This window comes from Labrus mixtus, chromosome 23, assembly GCF_963584025.1.
Source record: "Labrus mixtus chromosome 23, fLabMix1.1, whole genome shotgun sequence".
Classification (NCBI taxonomy): domain Eukaryota; kingdom Metazoa; phylum Chordata; class Actinopteri; order Labriformes; family Labridae; genus Labrus; species Labrus mixtus.
In genome coordinates, this window is record NC_083634.1 from 16,611,711 (window position 1) to 16,621,331 (window position 9,621).

Below are 9,621 nucleotides of genomic sequence, written 5' to 3' on the forward strand. Positions count from 1 at the left end.
TTGAAAGTTTAAAAGATTCTGATGTAAAGGAAAAAGCTTGTTTGTTTAATACAGTTTGCCTTTGCATACTTGTGTTTATTTGCTTTATACATTCATTCACACACACACACACACACACACACCAGGTTTCCAACTGACTTATCATATACAGTGGTGAAGTGGTGCCTGAAGAAGTGAGCATACTCTGAATTATTTACCCAAAACGTTTCTTTTAAGTGGCCCATCACCCAAAGGATAAATGCCCTCTGTTAATAACAGTGGCTTTAGCACTGCTCTTGAATATTTAGTTAGTGTGAACTAGCCAATTAGAGACAGAGTAGGGAGGGTCATCCCTTCACCATCCTAGGAAAAAAAGTCAGCATAAATCAATGGTGTGAATAAATCAATGGTGTGAATAAATCAATGGTGTGAATAAATCAATGGTGTGAATCAGAGGAGTTTTAGAAGTGTGTATACTCTGGTGACTGAAAAATAAGTGGGTAAACTCTGTATACCTGCTTATACCTTACATTACACCACTGTATACATATAAAATGTATATTCATTTGTATATTAATTATTATATGTATTGTTATTATATTGATATGATTTATTCAAATATACTTCTGATAAATCCTTTTTAACCACACAGTGGCAGTAATGACATATTAACTTACCTCTCAGCATTATACTGGTCTCAATTTGATGCTTTCTTCATGTTCAAATGGTGGGAATTTGGTCTTACAATTAGATTTTTTTTCCCCCAAATATTTCAACAGTGTAGAAATATGTACTTTAAGTGGCAATAGTCAATGAAGATGGTTAAGATGGTAGCTTGAGTTTAATTGCACAAAGTGATTTTGAAATTTCACAAAAATGCAACTTTTTTTTAGATCAACAATTACAATGAAAATACACGTATTGGTGTTTTTGGTGCTTTTCCAAATATTAAAATGTCACATACAAAATGAAAGAATAGTCAGGATCACGACAATGCTTTCTCTCTGTCATTTGAAGGAATATAAATTATGGAGAAAAAAAAAATTAATATAAATGATGAATTAACTAAAGAATCTCAAAACCAAAATGTAGAACAAAGAGGTAACAGAGAATATGGACCAAAAATAAAAGTTAACGTTGCTCAATGCAGAGATATATGTAAAGAGTACAATAAAAACAGATGTTTGCTAAATATATTTGATTAGAAATTGGTTATTTGAATCAACACCATCATTTATTATACATACCATGTTATATTTACCATAAAACAGAACAGAAATCTGTGCGGATAAACATTTAAAATAAATACATGAAGGCCAGGGTTTATTCTTCCTCTGAGTTTCAGTTCCTTTGGGATCACATGGTTTATGAAGACAGATACATTTCCAGAAGTCTGATGAGGAAAGAAAGAGGTTAACTTAAAAACCCACAGCAAGCTGGAGCTGGGCGTTGTTTTTAAGTTCATTATAAAGTTTGTGGTTGACAACACACTCCCACTTCCACTTCCACAAATCCATTGTTTGCTGGGTTGGTTGGCTTGATTTTTTTGGCTGAAAATCTAAATGTCCTGCCATCTATCAGGAGTTAGAAAATATTTGCCTTTTTAACTTTGAGAAAAACCCACCCAGAGAAAACAGTGTGTCTAAAGTATAGATATGAGTCAGGCCCAGAGATTCAAGACACCTGAGTTCATGGAAAATGTCAAAGGAAGGATGACTGAGGAGCTGTTGAATCTCCAGAGGGTCTCTGGAGCGGATTTGAGTCAGTGATCCGGTTACAAGTATTAACAAGGGAAGAAAATGGACAAGTGGAACCAGGAAGAAGAGTAGACTCTCCTTCACTTTAACAGCCCCACCTAAGCCACTGGCTCTGTCTACCTTCTCGATGGCCTTGTAGATGTGTGCTTTGAAAAACATCAACGCTTCTTTTCTGGCTAGCATGTGACTGTCAGATCTTGTTTCTAAATCACCGCTGAGGTCCATGATTGGTTGCCTTGAGTATCTACACGTGACCTCACTTTGCTCACAGTAAAGCTCTACAGACTTCAGTGCATTCTTCAAATCTTCCAGAGCTTGGTTGATGCATTTTGGATCCTGATGACCGTTCTGTAGAGCTAAAGATGCGAAAGCTCGGTTGTAATATGCAACTGCCGCCCAACATCGATCCGTCTCGATGGCCTTTGTGTACAACTGGATACACTCCGCAAGATGTCCCTTTTCACGCAGCTCATTTCCAGCTGCAGTGTAGTGGTGCAGGTTTGACAAAGGTGATTCTCCCTGGTTGAGCTTTTGCCTGGCTTTTTCCAGGTCTTGCTTTAATTTGTCTTTTAGGTCTTCAATGGACTCACTGGACTTTAAGTTTGTGAGTCGCCACATTCCCCAGAATTCATTCAGTGCAGACACATATGAGTCTTCTGGTTTGTCGTCCTGGCTTTTGTACACTTCTTCAAGTATCCCCAGATACTGGTTGAAGAGCTCTTCCTTCTTCCTTATCTGTGGGATGTCATTCTCCAAGAAGCTAGCTAGTTCTTCAGCTACTGAATCATCTCTCATCTTTTTAACTGTCTTCATTACTGAATTGGAGTTTTCAGACAAAATATCGGACAGCATTGAAGACATAATTTGACCACCACCAATACCGCTTTGATTGAATCTTAAAAGCCTTGATGAATTACCCTCAAGCATTGTAGTGGCATCTCTTATATTCCTCAGTAAAGACTCAAGTTTCTTTTTCAAAAAGAGCAACTGGAGTGGTTCTGACAGATGGTTGGAGCAGACGATGAGTTGAGCAGATCCAGGAGCTCCTTGTCGAGCTGTGCGGCCAAATGCCTGGGCCTCAACACGGGCATTTTTTGGCAGGAAGGTCTGCAAGACAAACAGTCCTCCAGCTGTATTTACTGGTTCAGAGACCTTAAGATCTGTTCCCCGACCTGCAAGATTAGTTGCTATGATGACTTCTCCTGCTTCAAGCTTATGAGCAAAAATGGCAGTGTTGTCCATGTTGTTGCTTATATAAAGCTCTTTGTTAGGGACTTTGTCTCCTAGGGCATGGTGGAGAACCTTTGCACGACTGATGGTCTCACAGATGACCAAGACCGCTCTCTGACCCCTGAATGGTGTAGGACTGGTTTGTGTAGTGACAACATCACATATTTTCTCAATCCATTTGTTATCATTTTCTACAATCACTCCGTCAACCTCAAACAGCTTTCTGCGCTTGAATGACGGTATCTGACAGGTCTGGATTCCTTTGTAGATTTTCTGCAAGGTTTCAGTTTCTGTTTGTTGGCCAAGAGTCCCGGAGATTCCAAAGATCTGATCTCCGTACTTTTGAAGCATGCCGACGTTGGACATGTAGTTTGTGATGGCTGTCATGTCGCTCAGCTTGGACCCGTGTTTCATCTCAAGAAACTGCTGAACCCCATCCGTCCATTTCATGTTGTTTTGAACGACACCTGTGCAGCTGTAGTCGACAGGCACTACCCCATGTCTCTCGATAACATACTCATGATCTGTTGACATGGTTTGGGCAAAGAATGCATTTTTAATCCAAACCTCAAGTTTAGATTCGACCAAATCTGAGAGGAAGCCTGGAACATAGCAAATACGTTTATCTTGGCTCAGATCACATGGTGTATAACGTACAGAATGCTTTATTTCTTCTGCAACTTTCCGTAAAATGCTACTCCTTACAGATGTTTCTCTACCAATCTTACTGTACCGATTAACAGTGGTCCAAATGAATGCCAAGAGTGGCCTGAGGTGTTGCAAAGCAGGCATCTCACTACTTAGATAGACCACATGAAGACCTTTATCCAGCATCAAAGAATCTACTTCATCCACGATTGCGCATTCAAATTTCCGTTGGCCAAATATGTCCTTCCTTTGAAAGTTGTGCCTAAGCCAGTCTCCGGCAAAGTCCTCCACTGTACCATAAACAACCTGACACTCAAAGCACTTTTTTAACGCTTCCTCTTGTTTGTTGCAGATGCAGTCGACCCTGACATTCAATTCCTTGTAAAAATCTTTCCATTCATTTAAATCTCTTTCTGCAAGAACTGACGAGCTGGACATGATGTCTACCTTTTCCCCTCTCAAGGCTCGAAAAGCAGCAAACATCGCCACGATACACGACTTTCCCTCTCCAGTGCCAACCTGAATTAACCGCCCTGTTTTTGAAAGAGCCATTATACACAAGCTCACCATCTGTGTCAGTCTGGGTCTGAATTTCATTTTTTCTGCTGCCTGACAGAGCCTCAGCAGATCTTTTTTCAAGCCAGTCTGCTGCAACGCATACTTGCCTAAGGTAAGATTGTGATAAACTGATGATACAATGTCTTCCACCTCACATAAAAGATTTTCGTCAATTTGGTTCAACTTTTGCTGGCGGATTTCCTGAAGAATTTCTTCCAGTGTTTTTTCTTCTTCCTTTGTGAGACATTTTTTGAGTTCTTCTTCTGTTACATTCTCATCTCGAACCAGTTCAATTAGCGTCTTTTCCTTTCGCCAAGTGGGAGTGATGTAGTTACTCTCGATGCAGTGCAACATTTCCATCATCCATGAGTGGAGATGAGAGCGGTCATTCGTTGTCGACCGGAATCGTTTCAAGAGGGCATCGAACAACTCAGAAGCATCCGTTGGTTTCCATCCGATGTTTTTAACCAGCCCTCTAAGCTTGTTAAGCAGATGCTTCTGATCATTATTTTGGGTCAACAAACCAGTGAGTAGAGTTCTTAACATGCCACCCAAATCTTCAGCATCTGTGTCAGATTCATCCATTTTGTTGACAAGTTGTCAAATCTGGTAAACATTAAAAAAAAGTTTAAGACTTTAGATTGTTTCTTTCAACACAGACACAAATTCTATACAAACAGAGAGCTGCAATCCAGTCCAAATCTGACTATAATGTCTGCTGGCTGCTCCAGTAAAATAAAATAAAAATGTGTATTGTTGTATTAGTACAAAATTGTCTGCAAAACACATTTGTATAAACTAAAATAGAAAATAAATACTTTAAAGGGGACATATTGTGAAAAACATACTTCTTAGTTTTTTGTTTTTGAAAATATATTTGGGTAACCTGAGTGTCTTCCGATCCACAAAATGTGAAATAAACCATCCAGTCCTTTGTCTGTGGTCTGCATAAGTCTTACAACACAGAGAAAAATGCTCCATTTCAAATGTGCTCTCCTTGTGACATCACAGTGGGATTCAGGTAAAAAAAAATCCCCTCCCCTCCCCTGGTATCTCCACCCATGGACTCCACCCCCAGACTAGAGGAAAACTTTTGTGCAGGTCCGCCATTTTTAATCTCGCTACAGAGGAGTGATGTCTACCAGGAAAACTCAGGGGGGCTCATTGCATTTAAAGAGACGCACACACCAAAACGGAGCGTTCTGAGAGAGCTGGTTTATACAGGGTCACAAACCTCCTCTGGTGCTTGATTCCATTTATAACAATAAATGTTAATTTGCATATAACATGCAAATTAACATTTGCATGTTATATTTTGACCAAAGCACAGCACAGATGTGTCTTTTAGACCACAGGGGACTGTTTGAAAAGGTTGAGAAGGGGGATAATATGTCCTCTTTAATGTCAAACTTTACATTTAAAGGCAGAAATGTTTCTTTGATTTAAGTGTGCCATTTAAAACACAAGATAATACATTCAAACAAGGTCGGAAATTAAAAACTACATTTAAGTAAAATAAGAATAAAAAACAGACCCAGTAGAGCTACATGGCAAAGCAAGGCAGCAGATTCTCAAAGTACATACTGAAGGGGTGTGAATTAATTAATGCATAAATAATAATAACATAAAGAGCTTTGAGGCATAATGAGGTAGTGGACTGACTTTAAACTTGCCTTACTGATTGAAATATTCAATAAAAGCAGGGAAAACAATATTTTAAAAAAGTTTTCCTTTCCACAGGGGAATCTGTATCTTTGACCCAAAGGTAAGGGAAACACATGTTCAAAAGTTTTCATTCATACTTTATATCTAGCTCTTTTTGTTCGTATAAATCCAGCAAATTTCACCAAAGTGCAACACATTGATAAAAGCTGTTATGGAAGTTTGAAACTCACCTGTTAACGAGATGAAAAAGATGCGGAGCGCTGAGTGTTTCAAAGAAACCTGAGACAATATGCTTCACGAAAATGGGATTCTTTCTTTTATGTGCCTTTGGTTTTGTTTCTGTTTCGCCGCTTGCCCACATACTTGCCTGAGGGAAATTCTTGCTCTGTTTTAGATTTATACACGTGACTTCTCGTAAACGGAGTTAGTTATTGTAATAATAAATATTATTATTATAACACTAGCTTGAATTGATATGCATCTTTAAATCAGAACTCACAAAGACAACACTTTGTACGATGGTGGTTGCAGATGGCAATGAACGTAAAACTCAATTTTAATAAAACATCATTCCTCGTTCAATTTACCTCTTCAAATGAACCCTTTTTTAACACAGCTGTCGCAGAAAGTTGATTAGAAAATGTGTTTTATAGAAATACGCTCCATTGGGTTTAACATTGAATACACCTCAATGAATGGACCAAGCTCAAAAAGAAGATAAAATACTGAACCACCTTGGCTTGTATTATTCTGTATCAGCAACACATAGCTTTGCATACAAGAGCAAATCACCCAAACTGGAACGGTTAAGCTAACCTTACCTTTTCAGAAATTTAACTAAACCAGTAGTAATAATAATAATATTAATAATAATAATAATAATAATAATAATAGTAATATTTTTTCTTATTAATTCTGCGAGGGGAAATTTGGTTTTACACTCTGTTTAATGAACATGCTACACACACATCTGTGGTGGAATTTCTGTAGTTATTTAGATTACAATGTACAGACGTTTTAAAATGTCTTGCCCTTGTCTCTGAATCACAAGGATTTTCTCTCAGTCTTGTCTCGGTCTGGGACTGGGCGGACTCCAGATTTAGATAAAGTCCAGACAAGACCACCAAGTCATTACGGCTGTAACCTTCCCGGTGTTATGGTCTGAGTGACGCCCCCTACACAAGATTATGATTTTACATGGTCTTGGTCTTGACTTGGTCTTATCTCGTTCTGGACCCTTAAATGTCTTGGTCTTGTCTCGGTCTCAGAGCACCCTGGTCTCGGGTATGTCTTGGTCTCTTGACTACAACACTACTTTAAACTAATTACTAGTAAACATGACACACAGATTAATTCCTAAAAGAAAATTCACTTAATTACCACAACACTGATTACACACAGTAATTAGGATAATTAGATTAAGCAGATGGCAACTTGTGTTTGTAGATACAGTGTTTCTCCTAGAAGACTGTCCAAAGGTAGAGTGGGGAATCTGAATAAGTCTAGTTCAATAAATGTTTATGAATGAGTCATAAGGGCTTAAGTCACAAGCTTTCTCTTTTACTTTCTGCTTTCTTAAAGAAGTCACACCATGCGTTACATCTTTTGTTTTTTCCTCCTATCCTGACAATCACATGACTTCCTGGTAAAAGTATGGCGTTTCTCAGTGACTTGTCCTTTGACTCCCAGACGTGTCATATTATTTATTTTCGTAGGCTATTGCCCAATATATGACATAAATTACAGGGAGTATTCTTCAGTATTATTCTAATGAAAGAGGTTAAACAATCCATCAAACAATCTTTATTCATACAGCACCACTGCATAACAAATGTCATCTCAACACACTTTACAAAAGAAGCAAACTCTTTGTTGTAATGCACTTCCTCATTTGAACAGTCTCTGATTAAGGTATTTGATTTAAGAAATCAGCCTTCCAACCTGGAGGTGTAATAAAATGTATTTTAACATGACTACCAAAAGCTGAGTCCCCATTCACAGGCTGTAAAGACATTATGACATCTACTGGACAAATGTTGCAACTGCGCCTCTAAATGTTACTGGACGGCCGTGAGAAAATGTCAAGACTGTCTTCATGGTACTGTTACTTTAAATATGCAAATTATGTCATGTGCATTAGAAATAATACAAACCTGTTGAAATAAACTATAAAGCCAAGTTTTTCTGCATTCACTTTCACTTTCAAGGAGCAAAAAAAAATCACTGCTGCTTCTCTCACCGACGGTGCCATCTGTGTTTGACATGAGTGTGTTTTGTGCATTATTTAAAATAATCTGCAAGTAATCCACATCTGAGACCAAAAGACCACACCTCTGCTTTCACAAAGATGTTCCAGAAACTAGAACATTTTGACTTTATTGTTCCAGAAATATTTACTCCAAACTTTTGTCTGCGTCACTTAATTGCGCAAGTGCTTCTGAACAATAATTACTTTTGGTTTAAATACACATTTTTATCTTATGGGTCAACCTTGAAGATCCATCCATCCATTATCTACACCGCTTTTCCAGTTCAGGGTCGGGTGGGCCCAGCTGTTATCGGGCATTCACGTTCACACCTACAGGAAATTTAGAGCCACCATTTGACCTAACGAGAAGCCGGAGTAACCCGAGGGAACCCAAGCATGCACAGGGAGAACATGCAAACTCCAAACAGTGGGGGGATTTGAACCAGGAACCTCTTTATTGTGAGGAAACAGCACTAACCACAGCCCCAGACTCTGCTGATGATACTGTTATTATTTTACATGTATTACCTTTTTATTTTACTTATTTACTAATTTAGGATTATTCATGGCACGTTTATTTTCTGAATTAAAGTCTAAAGTGTTTAAGCTGATACATTTTGAATTTCAGTGAAGGCCTTTTAATTTAAAGGGGGGAAATGTTTGCCTAATTGATTTACTCGCTTAATGAGCATGTCTTATTCTCAACAAATCCAAGGCGGTGTGAATGTGTGAGGAACATGATGTCCATTGTTGTGGTTTGTGTAGGTCATTCCAGATGTATGCTTGAATTGATCAGTGTTAATCTCCTGTCTGAATTTGCTCTCTGCTATTCATTTCAAATCTAAAAGTATTTGCTCTATTGCTGCAGGCGTTGTTGGTCTGCAGAGTTTCCTCATCCTTCAACACAGAGCTTCAGCACATCAACACACCAGCACCACACCCCCCTGTTAGGCTGGACGAGCACAACCGGTCTGTTCGCATTGAGATGTGGGGAAGATAACATCCTCCTATCAAGTTAGAGCAGTCAGGAAAAGTGAATTTAACTTCAAAATAATAGTGCAAGAAGTATTAGTATGGAGGAAACATGTTCATTTCTGCTGTAAAAAAAAAGAAAAAAGTGCATTTTTAAAGCCTATATGAGACCTACTGGGGATTTCGTTGCTTTTCCAGCAAGCCTAGAGTGGACACTCAACGAACTACAGTTTTGGCACTTCTGATTTGCCTAAGTTTAAAACATACAAATAATGTTTATACAAATTCTTATAGAGGATGAACATACAACAGCAAAATACACAGGAACAAGTTAATTCAAACATAAATCAAGACTAGGGGGGATTATATATAAAAATAAATAAATAAAAATCAAACTTTTCCAAAAGTATACATCAGGCAAATGTAAGCAGACAACAATCTGGAGCAAGGACAAACAGGGCCAGAAATCAAAACAACAAGAATTTCGACAAGTCAGCACTAATCTTTAAAGTAATCCTGCTAGATTTCATTGATTTAATTTTTTTTAATTTTTTTTACAATCAA

General features: G+C 38.2%; 1 protein-coding gene across 1 annotated transcript; it reads right to left on the reverse strand.

Annotated features, from left to right (window-relative positions):
- Positions 1 to 801: 801 nt before the first annotated feature.
- Positions 802 to 6,126, reverse strand: LOC132958678 (protein translocase subunit SecA-like). Its single transcript, XM_061031655.1, has 2 exons — positions 6,068 to 6,126; positions 802 to 4,778 (listed from the first exon to the last, which is right to left on the reverse strand). The coding sequence occupies exon 2, from the start codon at positions 4,755 to 4,757 to the stop codon at positions 1,557 to 1,559; it is 3,201 nt and encodes a 1,066-aa protein (XP_060887638.1). The 5' UTR covers positions 4,758 to 4,778; positions 6,068 to 6,126; the 3' UTR covers positions 802 to 1,556.
- Positions 6,127 to 9,621: the final 3,495 nt, after the last annotated feature.